Below are 22,549 nucleotides of genomic sequence, written 5' to 3'. Positions count from 1 at the left end.
ATAAACAAGCTCATAAACTAGAGCTTAAATATTTCAAACTAATAAGTTCCATCCAAAGTACACTGCAACAATTTCTGTTACTATAGTCTGCCACTTGTCAGCTTGTGTAACCAGTTAAAGATTGCTGAAGACTTAACTCTAGCAAAAACATTTTTTGTTCCTATGAGCTGTATTTACAGTAGGGATATAGGTATTTGTATCTTTTCTCCCTCGCATTTCAAGGTTTTGCATACAGCTCATACCATTCAGTTTCATCTATAAACCATCAAAGCAAAAAGTTGCATTAAAACAACAGTTAAGATAAAGGTGTTACAGCCTTCAAGAGACCACATTGGAGAACACTGAGGAAAAACAACATTTAAATGCCATCATTACCAAGTAGTGGTGTCCTGCTTATCCTGCTGTTGTTCTCTTCATGTGTATGTCTTTCAAAATGGATTAAAACTATTTTTTGAATGATGCCTACCCCATTTTGCAGTTTGTAATGTGATATATCCATGATCTTCCCTTTTACATTGTTCCAAAGTTAAGTTAATTTTCCCAGCTGATAGTATGATGCTTGAACTTACCTCGCTTCCCCTGCCACTTCTTCGGCCCAGGGTAGCACTCCATAGGTTCTCCTCCATTCTTCCATCATATACAACAGCCTTCTCACATTTACTGCCTTATCTCAGCTCTCTCTTTTTTATATTAAGCTCCCAAAACCTCCTGTCTTAGGTTGGCTTTCTATTCATAGCTTGGTTTTGTTTCTTTGAACATCTTTTGATACATGGAAGTCCTAGAGATTTTACTAAGCCATGTAGTGTATTAGCTATTATGTGATTTTCTACGGCATTCTTACTTCCAAATTTATTCAAATACTTTTCTACTACAATATTGGTCTCAAATCTTGTCTTGAGAGGATTACTTTCAATGATCCCTAAGTCATTCTTAGCTATGGCCATCTCTGGAATTTTCATAATTGTGTAGATATAAACCATAGTTCTTATCTCAAATATAAAACCCCTGTATTTGAACAGATTCTTCTAGATTCCAAGGGTTGTTTGATTGGTTTGTTTAATGCTGTTTAAAAACCAACTTGGAATAGCCTGTTCTTAATGTTCCCTGAATAAATCCATAATCCTTTTAAAAGAATTGGTAAACCTATCTTCAACTACAAAAAAACATGCTGACCAGCTTCAGATACAATGATGAGGGTTGGAAGGAGCCCCTGGTCTGTAATCCACCTCCTGCTCAAAACAGGTCTAGTCTGGAGCACAGTACTCTGCCCCAGTTCTGCTCATGTTGTGATTATCTCCAAGGATGGAGACTTCACAGCCCTTCTGGGCAACTTTTACCCAACTCAATATTTCCCCTTATACTGAGCTAAACATTTTTAAATGCGGGTGCATTCTATTGCATATCCTTTCATCATGCACACTGGAGGAAACTTTGGCTTCTCCCTCTTACTTAGACTTTCCTATTACATAGCTAATTACAGCACTAAGCTCTCCTTATGCCTTCTCCAGCCTGAACAAAGGCAAGTTCCTGACCTAATGCAGCCCTTGGGACTTGTTTGGGAGTCAAAAGCTAAGCACTTCAGCATGTGTTGAACAGAGTGGAAGAACTGTCTCCCTCAGGCTCCTGGCCATGCCCTTGTTATGGCAGCCCAGGGGCCCTTCAGTCTTGTTTGCTGTAAGCTGTTGGCAGCTCATGGCAGCTTCTTCACCAGGAAGGCTGTGTCTTCTACAACACTGCATTCTAGACACTACTCCAGCCTTATTGATCCGTGGGCTTTACCCATGCCAGATATTGTGCTTTGCACTTGATTTTTGTTGAATTTCATTGGATTTCTCCAGGCTGTACACCTACCTGTGAATGGTCACCCTTTTCCTCCTGCATCCTAACTGCTCCTCCCAACTCATCACCATCGTCAAATTTGCTGGGCTGGTGCTCAGTCTTCCAGGTTGTCAATCAGGAATTAAGGGTATGGGCTCAGGCATTGATCCCAGAGTCAAGCAGTCATACTGCTGATCTCCACACTTCAAGCCTGACGGCCCAGACAATTTTCCAGAAGCCTTATGAACCAGTTATCCAATCTAGAATTCACCAATTCAGCTATAAAAGTAGTGTGGGAGACTACATGAAAGTCTTTGGTTAAATCAAAATATACAACATCCACAAGTTTTCCCTTGCCCACACAGCCATTCATCATACCTTAGTTACTGGTGCTACAAAAATAACTTCTTTGTAAAAATCAATTTATGCCTTCAGCAACTGGTTTACCTTGCTTTTAAGTAATTCTAGGTGTTTAATGCCTTTACATATAATAAATACTTATTTAAATATAAAATTCTGTTTTCAGAACACATTGTGTTGTGACCAAGTTTTTTAGCTGTTCTTACTAAAATTTTTGAACTCAACCCATTAAAAGCCTTAAAACAATGATAATGCCTTTAGCAGTATCCATATACTTAATTTTAACCAATTTATTTGGAATAAAGAAATGGAGGAAAATTCTTTAGTGTTGCAAATGTCATTATGTTACTGCTGTGATTCTTAAAAATATTGATGGTTTGAAGTTTTACACACTGTCCTGGTTTAGGGCAAATTTGGGAGAAAACCTACAAAGGGGTTCCTCTAGAAAGCAGATTCGAGCAGCCCCTCCTCTAGCTGGTTCGGGAAAAAGCTTCCTTGGAGAAAAGTGGAAAAAACCTGTTTATTGAACAGGCAAAGCATTCACCAGCACAAAAAAGGGACAATATTAAATAATAAAACCTCTTGCCACTCCAAACAGATGACAAACTCAGAAAGTCCCCTTTATGGGCGGTAGGTTGGCTCACTCAGTTTACTATCAGTCTCTAGCGCAGGAAATGCTGAGGTCCAGGCCCAGCCCAGTGGGCCACAGGGGCAAGTTCACAGTGCTCTTCAGAGCAGGTTCAAACTTCAAAAAGAAAAACCCAGAGTCCAGGAAACTCCTCTGCCTCAACTAGCTAAAAACTAACTAAAAACCAAAGGAAAGCTCTCTCCTGCCATCTGTCCATGCGCAGATAATACAGTCAAGGAAAAAGATGTGGGGGAGCAAATGCGGTCCCTGATAACAAGCTCTACACTTCTTCTCTCCCCCCCCTTCACTTGGAACCAGTCTTAAAGGTGCAGAACTTGTTTCTAGGCTAAACAGATGAATGGGGATACAATTCAGCATTATAAAGTCACCCCGGAACACACACACAAGACCTCAGTCCACCAGACGCTTTTCTCTCATTTCAGTTCCCAAACCATCATGCGAAGCACCCCGTTAGACCTGCAGTGCTGTGCCTACCCAGCCAGTGTGGTCTGGGCTCATCCTTATGTGCACAGTGACCTGGTTCCTGGGAGTTTACCTGGTTAAGACACCTAGTAATCCCTGAGTGAGGGTGGGACCTGAAAGTATCCTGGAGAGGAGGTCAAATTAAAGTCTCCTGGGGCAGAAAGAGTACGCTGTGGGTGGGGATACAGCCCTCAGTTCCCCTGTGCTCTCTGTTCTCAGACTTCTATTCCAGGCCTCTTCCTGAGCTTTCTGAATGTGCCCACCCATTGAGAACAATTCATCAGGCTGGTTACATTAATCTTGAAGCAGTTGTTCACAAAAACTTGTAACAAGAAAAATGGCTACTGATTAAAACCTTTGCTGTTAATATTTAGTACAGTTGGTGAGTTAGAATGCTAACGTAGGTCCAAGTCATTACTTAAATTACTGTCTTGTTATGAAATGTGTTTTCAATATGAATCTTAAAAAGGTAGCATTCAGTAATACATGAAAGCTAAATGAGCAGCTAAATTTAAATGCAGTTACAGTGCAGCAGTCTTCTAAATTTGTTTCTTGATTAAATTATATCAGAAAATTTTGAATTCAACCCACACCAAAGATGGTAATTCACTGATTAGCTGATAGCATCAGTTATAACTTGAGACTCAAAAATAATCTCCTGCTCAAGAGGAGGAGTCTCATATATCAGACAAGTGAAATTAAAATTACTTTTTCTTCTTAGAATCAGTCTTCCCACTCTCCATCCTACCGTTGTACTCCCATTCATTAGGTCCTGCTGGATTAGTGCCCTGCTGTTGCAGTATAGGTGAGGCATTAGATTGGGTAATTCCAATGTGACACACTACCACTTTAGGATTACAATTCACAGCATTTCAGGACTGGTTTATGCTATGTTAAAGTAATGATAATACATAACCTATGTTTTAAACTTTTAAATCAATGCCTCTGTTACCCAGCAAGTGGTAGGGCTATGGCATTTGGCTTGCTACTCATGCAACAGAATTCCTTGAACTGAGAAAAACATACCCTTTCTCATAATATATCAGTAAAGGAAAATTAAAGTTCATCCCCTTCCTGGGAAAGTGAACAGATAGTTCCTATAGTGAGCATTAAGTCTTGTGAAACGGTGAGTTGATCTAAGAGCGCACTAATTGCTCCCAGTTTCACCCTGTCCCTTGATCAAGTCTGGTGCTTTCCTGTGCAGCTGGTAAGGCACTTCAGATCACCAACCAGCAGAAACTGAGAACATTAAACATTTTCCCTTATGTAAGTTTTCAATGTTTCAGGAGCTGTACTGGCTCCCTGTAGAGTCACACAAATGTCAAAAGCTGGCACTGAAGCAGCCAGAGAAGGTGACAGGAAGAACCTGACAGAGTGATACCACTCTTAGAGCAATAATCCGTTTAACGCACCCCATAAAGATCTACCTTGAGAAACCCATGAACTGATCTGAAATCCCTTGTTTGAAAAATGTAACATCAAACATTTTTAATCATCAATTGAGACCATGTAAGATAATTAAATTATTTTCCAATATAGATTGACTAACACCATTGATTTGGTCAGTGATGATGATTAAGGCTGATTATTCTGGACTCTCCTGTCTCAAGTTAGGGTCTTACACACTGATTTGTAAATAACACAGATCACAATTATTGGGCATGCTAAAGGATGGGCTGATCACGCCACAAGCCAGGTTCCACCGCACTGTGCCTGCCTTCACATGTGGGTCATAGCGTCTACTTAAAATCGTGCTACTTCCCATCCAGAAGAAATACTTTTAAAAATCTGCACACATTTGTGTTTCCCTAGGTCATGAAAAGCTCAGCGCACAGTTCAACCTACACGGTCAAAACTCTTAACTGGGCCAAAGCTGTATCCTATTTCCCTCATTCGTTTCTGGTGCTGCCGAGCCCCATGCTGGGCATTTCGCTAGACCGAGGACAGGACAGAACGTCCAACGCGGGCCGTCACAGCAGCGGCGGGCGAGCGCTGCTGCAAACGCGGGCGGACGGGACGGGGCAGGTGCCGGCGGTAGCGCCCGACCCCGTCTCCTCTCTCGGCTTTTTCTGGGCAGCGGGAGAGCCGCGGGGAGTGAGGAGTAAAAAGTGCCCGAGCCGGGGCTGGGGTGGCCTCAGCGCGCCGCTCCCTCGGGCTCCCGGCTGCTCGCAGCCGTCACCCCGCGCAACGCCGGCCACGCGGGGGTGCGGGGGGACGGGCGCCGGCGGCAATGGGGGAAGGCGGCGGCCGGCGGGCGGCAGAGCCGGAGCGCTTGGCGCTGGAGCTGGGGCGGGAGAGGCGGAAGCAGTGAGTCCGGCAGGAGACGCGGCGAGGCCGGGCATTCCGGCGAGGCCGGGAACAGCGGCAAGGCCGCGCTCGGCGGCGGCTCCGGGAGCAGCTCCGCAACACCGCCCGCGGGGCGCTCCCGCCGCCTCCTTGCGGCAAAATGGCGGCTGTCTCCGCGGCGAGGGGAGCGGGCCAGGCCCACGGTGTGACCAGAGCCCCTTAGCGCGGCCCGGCTGCGTGGGGAGCGCCGCTGGCTCGGCTGGGCTCCGGGAAGGATGCGAGTGGCACGGGGAGCCCGGAGAAGCGGGATAAAACATGTCAGACGAAAAGAAAGATAGGGCCGGCCGCCGTGATTACCGCAGCAGGCAGCTCAGCACCACACAGCCGCTTGCTGCCTCTCCTCCCAGAGGGTGGGATGGGGGAGAGAAGGAAGGAATGGTGAAAGAGAGATAATTCGTGGGTTGAGATAAAGAGTGTAATAACTAAAAAGTAACAACACCACCAAAAAGGAAGCAAACCCAAGAAAAGTAATTGATGCAAAAACCTCCAGGTGTTCACCACCAGTGGGACAATGCCTTCCCTGAGGCAAAGCAGCTCCACCAAGTCCCAAGACCTTAGTTTTTGTTTCTGACTGTGACATGATTTAGTATGGGATATTGTTTTGGTCAGTGGGATCAGCTGTTCCAGCCATGTCCCCTGCCAACTCCTTGTGCACCTCCAGCCCTCTCACTCCTGGGGTGAGGAGCAGAAAAGGCCTTGACCCAGTGTAAACAATGCTTGATCGGAACCAAAATATCACTGTCCTGTAAACACAGTTTTCATCACAAATCTGAAACATAGTCCCATATCACCTACTATGGAGTGAATTATATGTGTCCAAGGCAAGCACAGAACACTGGGCTGGGAAGCCACTTTGGGGGAAAAACAAAGACTTTTACATGGGTGCATGCCTCTCTGGGTGAAGACAAATAAAATGGAGAATGAGGTGCCTTTTTGGACACTTCTTTCTACAATGTTGAGTAAAAGTGGAAAGCTGGATTTCACCTGTCTCTAGGGTCAGTGAATATCTCTGAGACTTCTAAGTAAGGTACGGCATTTCTGCATGTAGTTTGCAGGGATGAGGAAGTGTTCCTTTTAGCAGTCAGTCCCCTTGCTAAAGCAGCAGTTGTTTCAGTGCTGTGATAATTGTTGATGCTCATGCCTGGTGGGATTGGTTTTTCCAGAGTTTGCTAGGAAGCTACACATTTTTCCCTGTGTTGAACAACATGATTGCCTTTTGAGTGTTAATAAATGGAAACAGGAAATGTCAGAAGCTCCTGTGCTGCCTTAATTCAGGCCCTTGATATTTACATTTACATACCATTTTCAAGCATTCTATTAATACTGATTTTTCACCTGAACAATGTTTCTTTCAGTGTCTGAGCTGCAGACCTCTTCAAACTAGTCCTGAAGTTGTGGACTTTATAAAATGTTTATTCATAAATGGAAAAGGAAAACCCAGTACTAACAGATTCAAAATAGCACTTTATGTATTCAAAATGGCACAAAAAGTAGTTTGGACATGTTTGCACCAATGTGTAAGCAAATGACCTTTAATAAATCTCTTGACTTAGTTGTGTCTCAGGGTAGGGAGATCAGTTATCCTCTGCATGCACCAGTTCTTTTACCTGACACGTGCTATTAATGATGATCAGGTAAAAAGTTGAGTTGTGGTGACTTACTTATGGATAAAAGTAAAATATATGTTTTTATTAAACATAATGGTGATGGCAGTAAAAGACTTTCAGGTCCAAGTGAAAGTCTTTGTGTGCAAATTGACAGTATTATTATTGTCTGTTTCCCAGGAGCTATTTATTCAGCTTAATTGCCAGTGACCAGGCTTGTTAGACATCTCCATCTAAACCAGTGGCATGTGTAGTCAATGAATACAGAAAAGCTTTTTGAAGGTGTGATTCATCTGACCTACTTTGCCTGGCTGTTCTAGCGTGAGATGACTCACACCCTAGGAGGTGCCAGTTTCTCTCCCTTGGGCAGAAAGTAAGCTGAGGATGAGTGGCTTGCAGATAGATGTCTGCATTCCTTCACTGCCATTTCACCCTTGTCTTCTTTTTACTGGCATATCTGATTGCATTGTGCCAATTAGGCAGTTTGCTAACAGCCCACCTACCACTCTCATTTAGCAGTCATGAAGAAGAGATCAGTAAGAAGAGAGTAAGTTGAATCATCCATGTCCATAAGGGGTCTGTTCCTAATGTACCTACTGATTCTCAATGATTGTCGATGTAGTACTGTGAAATCTTTCAAATTTTTTTCTGACTGTAATGAAAGTCAGCTCAAATCTGACTCTGTGTTGTTGTGATCTAGACTCAGTGCACGTTTTGATTGGGAAATGTCATGGCAAATGTTTCTGGGAGAGAGAGAGAAGGCATATAATACTGCAGTGCACTTCTTACTAGACAAAGAGGTTTTAAAGACATATATTTATGCATGTCAGCTACTTAGTAATGTTGATGGAATTGTATGTTACTTCAGCTTGTGAGATTTCATTTCCTGCGGCTTTCCTTGCCAGGAAAGCTGCAGCATTTTCCCAGCACACTGCTGACTGCAAGTGTCAGGAGTCCAGAGCTTTCAATACTGTGTGTGCTCTTCCATGTGGTGCCCCTGCACTGTGCAATATTGTTTCTGCTCTGTTCGTAGATTCTGAAGGCATCTGTGCATTTTATCTTCTACAGGACTCAGTAAAGATCTGCTATGTTATAGAACTGATGCCCTAGAGCTGATGACTTGGCCTGAGCTTCTCCTGACTTTTCTCCTGAGTTTTTCTCTTGACTATAGAAAATCGCTTCAGGCAGCCTTTTGCCTGATACATGGTCCAGATATCCAGACCTGGGTAGCAAAACGTGCAGGAAAATCGTTTTCATCCTAAGTGGCTGCCATTGTCAAGTAAAATAGCACCTGTAGACAGCCTTAAAAAGCAATTTAGCATTTTCTTCTCTTTTGTAGTTTCAATCAGAGCCTTCTTATCTGAACTGCATATTTTTTCTCATTTTCTTCATAAGAGTTTTTTTGTTATGCTTAGTATGCAAGGATGGGGTTAGGTTCTCATGATAACTTAAATGTGAGGTTTCAGGATTTACAGGCTTTCTTCTGTGATGACTGTAAATTGTCCATTGACATGGAGAAGATTTATAGACCTTGAATAGACTATTTATGTCTTTGTGGGGTTGCAGGTAAAAAAGTGCAATGCAGTCCCTCTAAGCAAAGACCAAGTCTCTGGGCAGGTAGCCAGCTATACACAGATGCATTAAATTCATACTAACAGATACATGGCATGACCTTCACTTCCTATCACAATTAGAAATAACTCCAAAAATGCAAAATTAACATTAAACCCCAGCAATACTTACCAAGCCTATCCAAGTGATTTATTTCTACATCCCTTCTCTGTCTGGGCAGGCATTGCATTTTACTGAATATACATTGCCTAAAATAGAATGGTTTCACCCTGGATGCATTCTGGGTCCTACTGGACTATTAAATGTTGAATAACAATTATATTTTTTTTTGAAAACTGGTTTCTGTTGCCACATGGAAAAAATACTTTCTGTCAGTTTAGCAATTACAGTGTGACACCTGATAATTTACCATTTTCATACATAGATTCATCAGAACAAAATATAATTGGAATTTGGCTTCTAGTTTTGTTAATGGTGCAGAAAGAATAATAAAAATCTAATGAAAGAAATGTTTTATATAGTCTTGGAATGGTAACAGAAATTGAAAACTGGAAACACTGGATTTAAAGAGTTTATTCTTCCTGTGTTTTCCCTCTGCATCTGAGCACTTAGTTAAGACTTCTTTGAAAATGAAAACAGTTTCATTTTGATACAGCTCAGGTCTGGTTACAGCTTTGACTGTTTCTAATTTTCAGTGTTATTTCCTTTTAAAAACTCCATTTTAGCACTCACTGTCATCATAATTTCCTCTTTTCCAAGCTCTGAGAAGTTGATAGAAACCTTATCTATTTGTGTTGAAATGATAGCAGCAATGTAGTAAGATTTTGTCTTTCTTCTTCCTAGCCATCTGCCTCTTTTATTTGGAGTGGGAGAAAACAGGCAGCACCAATCAGATTTCCTTCGGTTTTCCTACATCTAAAGCTTTTTGAGTCATGCTTCAAGGCTATCTTTGGCTGGGTTTCACCTTATCCTTTTTGTCTCTAGCAAGTTACCAGCTATTTTTTTGCCAATGTGCCCCCTGTGTTAATTTAATGTTGGTAAAGACAAAAAGAGCAATGGAGCAAGGAGAGCTTGGAAGTGCCACCTCCCCCCTGCCATTCAAAATGTCTGTCCTACTGTTCTCCAGTGTGTCTCTTTCACTGAAAACAAACTTGGCTTACCTTAAATTACTCTCCTTTATATTTCTTTGCAATTTCAACTCTTCAGCCCTCCTTATTCGAAGCTTACCTATTCAACTCCCTATGAGCAGTTGGTTTGCTTCTGCAGCTTGCAGTTGAAATCTGTTGTTTCAAGCTATGAAAAAGAAGTGATTGTGAGCACAAGGAGTGCAAAACCAACTGAATGTGAGCACAAGGAGTGCAAGAGGTGACGCAATTTCTCAGTAATCAATCTCTGTCCTCAGAGATTTGATTTCTCAGAGATTAGATAATTATTTTTTGAAGAGTGTTTCTCATGGACATATTGGGACATATTCAGAAAATGAATATCTGTGTTGACCATGGAAGCTCTCCTTTAAACATCCCCCCCCCCAAATACTACAGCCTAATAATTTTCTCTCATTTAATGAATTAGGCTAAGTTTTCAAAGACATCAGTCGTCATATTGGCATTGTAAAGCATTTCCCAAAGGGCCTTCTTTGTAGAGTTGTGTTCTCAGTTCTTTTGGAATATCTTAATTTGGGCACTGAAAAATTGAGGTACCCCAGAACCACTGACTGTTTTTTTGAAATGTTGGCCTTCCAAACCTGGCTTTAAAAGGCCAAAACCACAAACTGCCTCTGCACTTTTGTGCATTGTGTTTTTTGCTTGCACCTGTCCTGGTGTGGTCTGACTTCCTGAGACCTCACAGGCAGGAGCATTTCTCCATAGACATCCCCCAGGCTGTTAGCATGAATATGGTCAATAAATTATTAGTAATGTCCTCTTGATTTGATCAAGATCATAGGGTTCATTGTAAGACACTGAGCTACCATCTGGCCACTCTGAAGGATGAGAGTCGCCCAGCACCTTGTCTGAAGCATGCCAGCTGGGTTGTGTTCTTGTCAAAGTCCCCTGCTACCTTCTGCTTCTGATCATACCTTCCAAGGCAGAAAGAGCCTGGTTTTCATCATACCTTTCAGCTTTCTGGCTGACCAGTATACAAGATGGACAAAAATATGTTTTCCTAAAAAATGATGGTTTGAGGTCCTGTATTTTTTTTAACACTCATCTTACTTTAATTACTCACATTCTTTTCTGATAGTCATAAAACATAATTTGTTTTGATTGAATTTAATATGGGTGCAATTTAGGAAATGACTATTAATCATTGAGCAGTAAGTCAAAATGAAGAACTAATACAGAATTTCAAATAGCACATCTCTCAGGCATATTCTTGTTTTTAAAAACATACTCATTGGGCATCTTCTTTTAGATGAAAATCTAGAGTCACTGTCCCCTCTACATTTTTTTTTAATTCTGATAGATGGCAAGAAAATTACTATATTTTAGGAAATGTCAGTCTTGGGTTTTTGTGGAAGTAGTTTTATTTGCAAAGTAGAAATGCTTCATTGTTTTAAAGGCACTGTAATAACCACTGTAGTAACCATTTTTCAATACATTTAAGAATGGACAAGATAACGTAACTACATAGAAATGACCAAAAGATTTTAATCTTCTGAATTAATCTTCTGAAAATATATTTGATCTGTTTTTTTTCTGATTTCAATAATAGGACTAGTACAAGAGCTGTTTATTGGCTTGTGTAGCGATTTATTGACTTCTTTTAATACCACAGGCAGATGCTTGAAAGCTCAATATTTGAACTGAGAAACACTGTAGCAGAACTGGAAAAAAGTCTTAACAGTACTGAAAATGAAGGTAAGTGAATTACAACAGTCTTTCTAATTGATTAGGAAGCACAAATAATTATTATAGGAAAAATCTACAAGGGCTCAGATTTTTATTTAGAGATTTAAATTTTTGCTTTTCAAACATTACTACTATAACTGAGGTGCTTCAGATGTGAAATTAAGAAATACTATGTGTGGCCATGCTAGCTTTTTTTTTTTTTTAATTATTAATGAAGCTATGAATAATATAAATTCACAGAGTTGGTTAATATTGTGACCACAGTAAGCCTAGTGAAAATTTCCCTTGATTTATATTTTCAAGCTCTTTTATATGCAAAGATGCTTATTATGAGGATTACTAAGTGAAGACTTTCTTAGTCTCCAGTTAGTTAAAAGGAACAGATTTAAAAATGCTTTACCTTAAAATGACATGAACCAATCTGGAAATACAATAATTCTGTATTTGTTCTTTAAGATAATGAATGGAAAACCAGATATGAGACACAAGTAGAATGGAACAAGCAGCTGGAAAGGCAAATTAATATTCTTCAAGATAAGGTGGAGCTTATTCGTGGAAATCCAGCAGGTAGAAAGGGATATTTGTAACTTTTTCAGTAGAATTAGTGATGATTAGAGATGTTGAAATTATTTCAACAGGTCACAATTTTCTGCTTATTTGTAGATAAACTGTCCTTTGTTCGCACCTTTGATAAAATGCCTGTGGTAAGTACTGTGACATTTAGCTGGCTTAACAACAAATCACAGTCTAGTTGGAAAACTCATATAGTCTTTGTTTTTTCATAACAAAAAGTAGCAGCAGTCTGCTCTAGAAGAAAAAGCAATCAGTTCTGCTTATGTTTTTATTGTTTCATATATGCAATTGCTTATAAAATATTGAGTAAAATTCCTATGTAGGAAGTATGTAAAATGTGAATGTTGGGAAGAGTTATGTAGTGAAATTTATTCCTGAGTGAAGGTTTTATAATTGAATCTGCAGTACAGCTTGCAAGATGGAATAGCTGAACTAGATCTCTGAATAAATGGGAAAACATTAAACTGCATGGAATCATAGTCTTTGACCACTCTAACTGTAAAAGATGTCTTCAGTTGTGACCTAATGGAGTTCCAGCTGTTTCAGTCCTGTCCTATCACTGGGCACTGTTGAGAAGAGCCTGGTTGTTTCTTCTTCATTCCTTCCCATCACAAATTTTTACGCATTGATAAGAACCCCTGGGCCTTCTTGTCCCCAGGCTGAACAGTTGCCCATCTCTCAGCCTTTCCTCATCTGTCAGGTGCTTTGGTCTCTTAATCATCTTCATAGCCCCGTGTTGGACTTGCTCCAAGAAGTCCATATCATTCTTGTACTGAAGAGTCAAGAACTGGACCCAGCACTGCCAATAAATCTCATGAGTGTTAAGGGTAAGGGTCGGATTGCCCCCCTTGACCTGCTGGTAGCATCTTCCTAATGCAGCCCGGGCAGCCACAGGCCACCCTTGCAGCAAGAGTGCATTGATTTCTTGGGGTCGCCTTGCTCACCAGGAACTCAAAGACATCGTGTCCCAGGCTGCTTCCCAGCCAGTCTGCTCCAGCATATACTGGTGCCGAGGATTATTTCTCCCCCAGGGACAGGGCTGCATTTAAACTCCACATGATTCCTCTCTGCCTGTTTCTGCAGCTTCATGAGGCTCCTCTGCATGGCAACACAATCTTCTGTTGTATCAGTCAATAATCCCAGTTTTGTATTAACTGTGATAACCTAAGTGAATATTTGGAGTAACATTTTGCGTGATATAGTCACAGGAAAAGTCCTCATTTTACAGCAAATTTTTGCATCACTGAAGGAAGTATCTATTTTCATTTTTTAAATTTTATTCCTTAATGCACTCATACTTCATGTCCTTTATTTCAACACAGCATAAAATATTTTTTCTGCAATCTTGAGGATAAAATGCCAAGGAAAAAACCCAGGAAATGTTATGGCAATTTTGTCTTCTAAGGTAGTAAATGAAGTCAAAAAATAATTGTAGATTCAGAAGTGCTTTTCCCTTAGCCTGTCATCTGCTGAAATATTTGACAACTTTTCTGCTTTTTACCCACTTTTAGAAATAGAGAAGGTAGATGAAGATGCGATAATGCCTTGTAATAGATTGTGATGATGAACATTATGAAGCAGGGCTGTTGTGATTTTTATTCCTGTTGCTTGTACTTACAGAAATGTTACCATTAGACTTTTTTGGTACTTCAGAATCTGAAGATTGTTGGGAGTTTAGTGAGCCTAGAGGAGGCTGCATGCTCTGTTAGTGGGAAGGATAATTATCTACTGTAAACAGGATGTGAATAATTAACTGCTTTTTGTGATCTGATCCAAGGCTTTCAAACAGTCAGCATTTTTGCCAGTTCTAGTGTTGTCCTAAAGACCATGGTGCTTTTTAGGTAGGCAAGATTTTTTTTTTCTTTAGCAGCCAATTAAAAAGAGAACAGAATCTTCCCCATCCCACTTTCCTGTTTCACTAAATTCATCTGATAATACAGCTGGGATTATGTTCAAAGAAAAGTCTCAAAGACAGAACACTGATCTAGAAAATTTACAGCAGTGTGCTTTGGATGATATTATTCCTGTCAGCCTGTAAAGCACAGACTGGTGTGCATAGTTACAGTATCACAAGTATTTATTTCTGTCCAATTGCCAGTACTCTCCTAACCAATCCAGTTACACCTTGCCAGGCACTCCAGGAGGCATTACCCAAGGGATAATCTCCTTTCCCACCAAGCCAGTACATTTCTAATCCCTGCTATGCACTGCATTGCCTGCTCACCAATGAGCCACGGTTCTCAGAGGCTTGATTACTGTTCCCATAAAGGGAAGAATGCCAGCCCAGCTGAAAGGTTCGTACTGCCAGAAGGAGTCTAGAAGAGCTTGAGGAGTCCTAGGCTCAGTTGAGCCTGGGAAAGTCTGGAGCCCATGTGCTAGACCATGCAGTTTCAAATCCTTACTTAATTTTTCCACCTTAGAGTTAATAAATCTTCCTGTTTGCTAATCAGAAAGGGAAGTGCTTTAAGGATTTAATGAAATGTTTCACTTCTTTGCTTGTTTGATTTTGGGAGATGGAAAAAGCAGAAAAATATTAAGGTATTATGTGGGCTTTGCTGTTTTTTGTTTTGGTTTTAGTTTTTTTTTAACTGAAGCCATTAGAAAAGTAAGTGTTTATTTACAGATACTGTTGGAGAATGAAGAGCTGCTTTGCTTTATATACATATATTTTAGAAGATAAAACATTGGTAAAAGTACACAGATAATTTTTTGTGGTGTTCTAGCATTTAGGTTTGTTGAAGTTCTTTTGGGGTTTTGAGGGTTGTTCAGTAGATTAGGGAAGAATATTTAACTTCTTCACAGATGAGAATAAAGAGCAGATGTGAGTGGTAGAAAAACAGTTTTCAGCCAGTCATCAATATACATTTGCTTAAAGTAAAAATGCTGAGAGTGGGTATATAAAGCATGGTGCGTGTGTCTGTAAAATCAAAACTACACTGTGATAGTCAGCTTTCAACTTGCAGTTGCATATGAATAGGAAATATATTCCTATATGAAAATATACTTCCTAAGTGTATTGCATAGGAAAGATTTCTTCACTGAAAGGCTTGTTGAGCACTGGAACAGGTTGCCCAGGGAAGTGGTTGAGTCACCATCCCTGCAGGTATTTAAAAGACAAGTATTGTGGTGCTTGGCAACATGGATTAGTGGTAGACTTGGCAGTGCTGCGTTCATGGTTGGATTTGAGGATCCCAAAAAAGTTGATTCTGTGATTGTGTGAAGCTCTATGGAAAGATTGAAAAGATTCTGTATTTGATTAAAAGTGGTTCTTTCAGCCAGGTGATACAATTCCTACAATGTGGCAACAGTAGACAGTAGATTTTCAGTAGATTTTGTTTTGAGCAACATATTTAGAAAATTAAATATTATTTTCAAGTACTTATAACCTGTCTTCCCGAGAAATTTAAAATTGTAATTAGGGTTATTAGAAGAACCTCTAACAATTCTTATTTTATTAAACAATTTCAGCTGTGTTTAACAGAGGAGTTATCTCAATTTGCTAAATAGATTTAGCTCACTCAAGCTAGTTATTTAAGGTCCTGCTATAGTGAATAGAGGGAGAAAAACATGTCTGTAGAGTAATTTGATCTCTTTAGATATAGGTAGAGTGAAATATTTTCTTCTTAATATCAAGCATTACAGGCAAAATAAAAAAAAAAATATATTAGTCATCAGGGACCTGGCAGTGAGCAATCTATAAAAACCTGAATGAAAGAGAAGAATACAAATGCAAATTCTGGAGTGATGAACAAGGAAGCACAGAGGATTTTCTGTGTTGAAAAATTGCAGTAATTTTTGCAGATGGCTTGCACTATTTTTGCTTTAGAATTAGAATTGAACTGAAGGATAATTTCTTTCTATTAAAAACACCCCTACACCATTTATATATACAGTTATTATTCTGAAGTCCTTATACTGATATGAGATAACCCCTTTTTTGATTCAGAAAAATTATGTAGGTGTCATGTAGCAGTAAATGCAGAACCAATACCTTGAACACAGAAATTCTTACTGCCAGGGTCTAGAAAATAATTTTTGTGTACTGAGGGCAGATTAAAAATAAAAGTGACAAGCACAAGGGAGTTCCAACAGTGAAAACTGTTTAGTCAGTAATTTCCTTTATGTCCCAGTGAAAAATACAAATGTCATATAGTTCTTCAGAAATAATTACAGAAGGAATGCATTCTCTCTAAAGTGTAACAAGATGTGAATTTTACTTGTGTCTTTTAAACATGCTGCTTTCATTTGTTTGCATTTTTTTATACAATGAGTTTTGGTAAAATGCATGTTCTCTGCTAAGCATAATTTCTCATATAACAGAAAGAAAACTATTCCTTTCTCTCTCACCATTTCTGCAGGAAGGAATCCCTAGATAGCAGCTTTAGTATGCAAATACAGAAAAGCACACTGCGAAATCAGTTCAGAAGAGCACACTCCTGATAGCATTGCCTTAGCAACGCTCTAGTTAAGATTAGCCCAGGAACCAGGGCTTCTGGGATAAATCACCATTTTTTCTGAATGTCCAGCACCACAGAGGAGAAAATTCTGACATTAAGGGCCAGATACTTGCTATGCAAAGCTGCCTTTCTATAAAGACAGTGACCACAGAGCTCATAGCCTCACACAACCACCTCAGAGTTTTTGCTGTCAGTTTTAAGCTATAAGCAGAATGTGTGGCAGTGTCACTCTGGAGACATACGTGATTGCAATATGACAGGAAGGGAATCTTGGGTTTGTGAAAACATGCCGTGAAGACTTTGTATTTCAGTAGGCGTTGATAACTGCTTATAGGGAACATCAGCACTTATAATGCCATAGGAAATGTTGACAATTCTCCTAGCAAGTGACTCTTAAGTGAACCTTGTTGCTCTTCCTGGGTTAAGCCATGAGTAGCTCTATGAAAAGAAGAAATCTAGTATCCTAGCTTTTCATGAAACTTGGAAGTATTTTGGAGAAAGGTCTGTCTCTGGTCTGACTGCCCTAAGCTCTTATCCTGCCTCCTCACAGACTTCCCCTTCCTACTCCTTTCATTTGACCTTCAAATAAATACTTCAAATACCTCCAAGAGACCTTTTTTCTTTTCCTTGTCAAGTTGGCATTAATTGTTCCTCCTGGTGGCCTTGCTCAAACCAGGAGATTGTTTTACTCAAATCACTTTATGGTGTGCCCAGAGGCAGAATCCACTTTGTGTTTCAAAGAAAACAATCAGAGAAAAATCTTGGAGTCAAGTGATATTCCTATTTGTCTGTTCTCAAGAGTTCCTCAGTTCCTTGTTCTGTCAATCTGAACCACAGCGCTGGAGATCTCCGTTTTAACTTCCCCTTCCCAAGTCAGCGCATAACCCCTGTGAGCATTGTGCAGAGACCACTGAAATAAGGATTTAGGGAGTGAGCATCCCACCCCTCTGCGCTCTTGCAGCACACTAAAGCAATTCCACTCTGGGTCTGGTTTGGAATCTAAGGATGGTACTGACCACAAGGGGGCACTTGGCATTTAGGCAAGTGCAGGGAGCCTTTCCCCGCCTGCGCTGATGCTTTTAGAGGATACAAGTGCGTGTTGCATGGAGAAATACGCTAGGCTAAATAATTTTAAGGTATAATTTTTTATGCGATGTATGACTCGTGAACTTATTGATACCAATCTAAAATCCATTTCCATTTCAGTAAAACTAAAGATGTATTATTTGGTTTTGCTACTAATGAGTTTGAAATGATATGTTAAAGGTTTCTTGTGTTGCTTTTTTTAAAGCAAAACTGACAGATATATTGCTTTTGTTCTAAATCATGGAGAAAAATTAAAGAAGAAGAAAATTACCATAAGGATCATTAGTCCGCCTGAGCAGGGCTCTGATGAAAATAAGTTTGAGCTGCTTGATGATGCAATGGATTTTTCACCTTGTCTGTTGTGAAATGATTGTTAGAAATTGTTACCTCTGTTGCCACTGAAAGCAGGGCAAGGAAAAATCCGGAATGAGAACAACTTGTGTGGGTGGCCTTAAAATTCACTCGCAGTATCTTTCCATATAATTTCATTTTCTTGCAATATTAAGCCAAATGTGTAACTTCAGTCAAGTGAAAAGAAAATGGTGGGAAAAAAGAAACTGGAGAATTGGTGTTCCCTTTGTAAAACTCTGGACTTGGTCATTGCAGGACACAAGATTAATGTGTCTTTGCTCTGAGAGTGAATCATGCTAAGCGCCACAAAATTCTGTTATATAAAGGAAGTATTAATTTAAAATCTCAGCGTGTCTTTTAGTTTTTTACCTGCTTGCTCAGAGTGGTTTGACATAGATGATGTATTGAAAACTAAGGATCTTAAATTCAAGTTAAATGCCTTAGTCAGCTTATGTCTTCTTTTCAGGCATACAATGTCCCACTATTCAAAGCTTAGTAGAAGAACCTGTAATGAATCTATCTTTAAAAAAAGATCAGGATTCAGTTACATTACTTCTAAAAAGCTTTTCCAGAACTTACCATACTGGTTCATACTGGAGTTTTGTGGACAATTTTTCATTCTGGGGGATATCTGCATAGTTTAGAAACTCCTTCTGGTTCTCTTGAGCTCTCACTGATCCTTTCTTTGTTTTCAGTCTTTTTCATGATGTAAGAACTCTGCTACAAGTCAGTGTTACTGTATGCCTTAAGTTCTGTTATCTGTGAACTTCTGTGTAGTTTTACAGTGTGAAGTACTAAGCTGGTTATACAACCATGATCATAGAGAATGGAATCTGTTCTGGTGAGGTTTCTTTCTGCATGCTTCCCACAGAATTCAGGAAAGGCAAATCCAGCTCTTAATGATTTGGCTGAGTTGATATGATGTTGTTTCTCACCTCTTGATTTGTGCTGATGTACAGCAGCTAAAACCTGCAGATAAACAAGGACTCTGCTAGTTCCCCAATTACTGCCTTGAAAGTAGGAGTGGGAGATAACTTACAATCAGTCCTGGCTAAAGTAGACCTCTAGAACCTCTATGAAGTTTTGTCCTTTAAAATTTCTTAGTCTCTGGTTTCGAAATTGCATTCTATAATGTTTGGGGACTTGGAGAGGTCTTTTAGTTGAGTAGGAACATCAGTGTCATGAGATTTCCACAAGAACTTCAGTACTGCCATACTGAGTTCTGTGTCTTCAATTAGGTTCATGGATGCAGGAATAGAAGTTCTCAGGCTGGGTTAGCTGAGTAAATTTAATAGGTATTAGCTGTGAGAAACGCAGCTAGATTGGGATTCAAACAGATTGCATATTAGAGATGGAAAACCAATAGGAAGTTGGTAAGAAAAATCCAAGAAGTGTGCCTGAAATCCTGCCTTTACTTCAGAAATAGACGTGACCTTTCAGCCTTTTTCACTTTTTCCATCTACTTCCATGCAAATATTTGTATTTCTGACTCATTGACAGCCTGGCTTCAAAAATTGTGTCAGCACTAGTTAGGTATGATGGTGGCAAGGGCATTCTCAGGCTATGAGATATGAGAATTCAAGTCATGGGGAAGTAGAGGGCTAAAATGTAACTAAACTACTTTATTTCTGTGTTAAATTTTAGGCTGTAAGATAGAAAAGGCTTTCTTCTCCAGGTAATAGGAGCAGAACATCCTTGCCAGGTTGTACCCTGTTAGAGGGATGACAACTGGAAAGCTTTGTATTGATACTCCATGAAGGCTTTCAGCAGCAAACCAGGCAGCTCGATTCAGCTTGTTCATATGGGCAGTCACAACAGCTCAGATGCCTCCCTGTTATTTGACAAAAGCAGATGTGAAGAATGTAAGACATTGCATAGGCTGCTTTATTAGCACTAAGATTTTAAATTCTGCCTGAAGTGCAATTCCAACTCCAGGCCTCCTTTGATTTGGAGCTTCACTTCCCAGTCTGTAAATTTTGAATATTTTATAGCTTTCTTATTTCACAAGGGATTTGTAATCGTGGGTTTATTACAATTTATGAGGTAACTGTGTACTCTTAGTCACATTATCAACCTATTTCCGTCTGCTTGCTCATCAAAAGCAGTGTAGTGCACAGTTTGTTTGCATGCATTTGGATAACATCCTTGCTTCAGAGCTGAATGAATGCCCAGGCATCTGCAGTGGACCAGCTGCATTGGCAGCAAAAAATAGACAGTGCTTCTGAAAGGACTAATGAAAAAAGATCTAAAAGTAGTTTACTTTGTAAGTGAAAGAACTCAAAGAAATTAGATGAGTACCATCACTGAGGAGATACCAAATTGCTCTGTTGTAAGTAACAGCTGCAACACCAAGTCTTGTTGTCTTGTTATATAACAATGATGGACAATCTAGTAAAGAAATAAATAGTGTGTTGTGGAATTACGTAGAACAAATCTGAAGAGCAGCATGAACTTTTGTATTTACTGTATTTGAGCTTACGGTGGGGATACAAAATATGTAGTAGGTGGTACAAAAGATTTTGTACAAAATATTCTGTCATGTGATTATAATCTTTAATGTGCACTAAGGTCAAGAAGAAAAAAAAATTAGTTTCCTAGTTCAACACTGCTGAGATCTTCTCTGTCTTGTTTAATTCTGTAGAGACACTGATGTTTGAAATGAAATAGCACATGACCCTAGTGGAATTAAGCCAAATCTTCTCTTTAATCTGCAGCTTACTTTTTCTCCTTGAATTGGCCAACATTGCCTGAATTGACTGTAGGAGCCTTCTGTATTTGGACAAAGATTTTATCTGCATCCAAGGCACTTCTGCTTTAATTAGGAAAAAAACCTGCAACTACTCCTCAATTCTTTTCATGTCTCCAGTATGCCTGTTGTAACAGATTAAAGTTAATAATGGTTGAATCAGGGGCAAAATACTCCTCAAAGATACAACTCTTCTGTATCTCTTTTTTTTTCTTTTGAACAATGGGAGGGGTTATTCTCTCTTGCAATGTTTTAAAAGTACTGTGCCTTTCGCCATGCTCCTGCAAAATCTTGATTTTAATAGAAATTCTCCCTAGGGAAATCTTCAGGAAATCCAGAATTTTTAAAATGAAAAAAAAAAAAAATTTGGAACCAAAAAGTAACATGTATGTGGAAAATTATGTAAAAGAATAAAAGTTGCAATAATCTGCAGATGCTAGAAAAGACTGGAGACTTAAAACAGGCAGATGTAATTTTTTTACCAGCAGCAAGCATTCATAAACTCTCCGAGAAATAAACCATATGTGGATACTGGCCTTCTGGATCTGAGACTAGCATGATAAAAAGGGAAAAATTATAAATTCCTATGGAAAAAAGAATGGAAAAATATTTGGAGAATTGTTATCTTGTTTCAGTGCTTACCAGGAAAATCTGGTAAACAAAAGCCTAGTAAAGCATTAAAATTGTGAGAAGAAATAAATTATTATTAAGGGAATGGTCAAGTAATCAGTATAGAAAGGAAAGGATTCATCTATTTTGACTAAGGAGGTGCTTGTGTTAGAAATAGAAAAAAAAAATTCCAAACCAGATACTAATTTTACATAGGGGGCCTGAGCAAACAAATGGAAGAACCTGAATGTCCAGGAATGTAATAGCATTGATAGCAAAACCATGAAGGGGTGACAAGTGTTAAAGGTACACACTTGCCAGGAAAGAACAAAACAGAGATAGATGTGGTATGTAGCAGACGTGAAGGACTTTGACAATAATGTTGTTGATTCTGTCTTAGTCAGCTATTTGGATTAATTAATCTTCAAAATGGTTTGGAAAACAAAGTTTAGTCACAATAGTACTGGGAAATAATATTGAAATGTACATTGAACAATATGAATCTCTTAAATATTTTTCTTTTATGCTAATAAAAAAAATACTTTTCCATATGTAGCTGTCTACCTCTTCACCAGGTCTTTTAATTCCTACTATAGGCAGTTACAGGTCTTATTAATATAGTCAGCTAAGTAAAGAGATTTGTGTCTAGATTTATTTAGTTGGCATCTTCAGTGGAATAGTTGTGTAAACAAAGAGTTTTCAAGATGTTTCAGGGCGCAGTCGCTCATTAATGCTCCAGGAGGAGGTGTCCTGTGTAACCCATGTGTCATATCTGCCACACGTGAATGTCTTGGACTCTCTAGAGCAATTCAAATGGAACTGAGCTGAGCTCTTTAGCTGCTTAGCTGAATGAATCACTGCATATCATTGATTGTCTTCACTCTGACTCTTAGTAGGAGTTCAGTTCACATTTGCACACTCTCAAATGTGGATACCCTCACCTCAGACTGAATCCATCCAGTCAAATATATATACATATAAATATAATAGTTGGATGGATGAATTTGAATATAATATTATTAGACTACTGACTGAAATTGTATTGTATGCTAGACTTGTAAATAAAG

At 39.4% G+C, this 22,549-nt stretch overlaps 1 protein-coding gene across 10 annotated transcripts in view; it reads left to right on the top strand.

Moving 5' to 3' along the window:
* Positions 1 to 5,175: 5,175 nt before the first annotated feature.
* Positions 5,176 to 22,549, top strand: part of CCDC169 (coiled-coil domain containing 169) — a 31,067-nt gene continuing 13,693 nt past the window's right edge. For 3 of the 10 annotated variants that reach the window (XM_074535337.1, XM_074535336.1, XM_074535339.1), the window contains exon 1: positions 5,176 to 5,596. In XM_074535337.1, coding sequence (XP_074391438.1) covers positions 5,207 to 5,596 — 390 coding nt within the window. In that variant the 5' untranslated portion in view covers positions 5,176 to 5,206. Of the gene's footprint in view, positions 6,663 to 11,586; positions 11,670 to 12,116; positions 12,228 to 12,323; positions 12,365 to 22,549 lie in introns of all 10 variants that reach the window. The other 7 variants (XM_026790735.2, XM_026790734.2, XR_012579016.1 and 4 more) reach the window with 5 other exon arrangements.

This window comes from Zonotrichia albicollis, chromosome 2 (genome assembly GCF_047830755.1).
Source record: "Zonotrichia albicollis isolate bZonAlb1 chromosome 2, bZonAlb1.hap1, whole genome shotgun sequence".
Classification (NCBI taxonomy): domain Eukaryota; kingdom Metazoa; phylum Chordata; class Aves; order Passeriformes; family Passerellidae; genus Zonotrichia; species Zonotrichia albicollis.
This window is presented reverse-complemented; position numbering and strand designations above follow the sequence as displayed.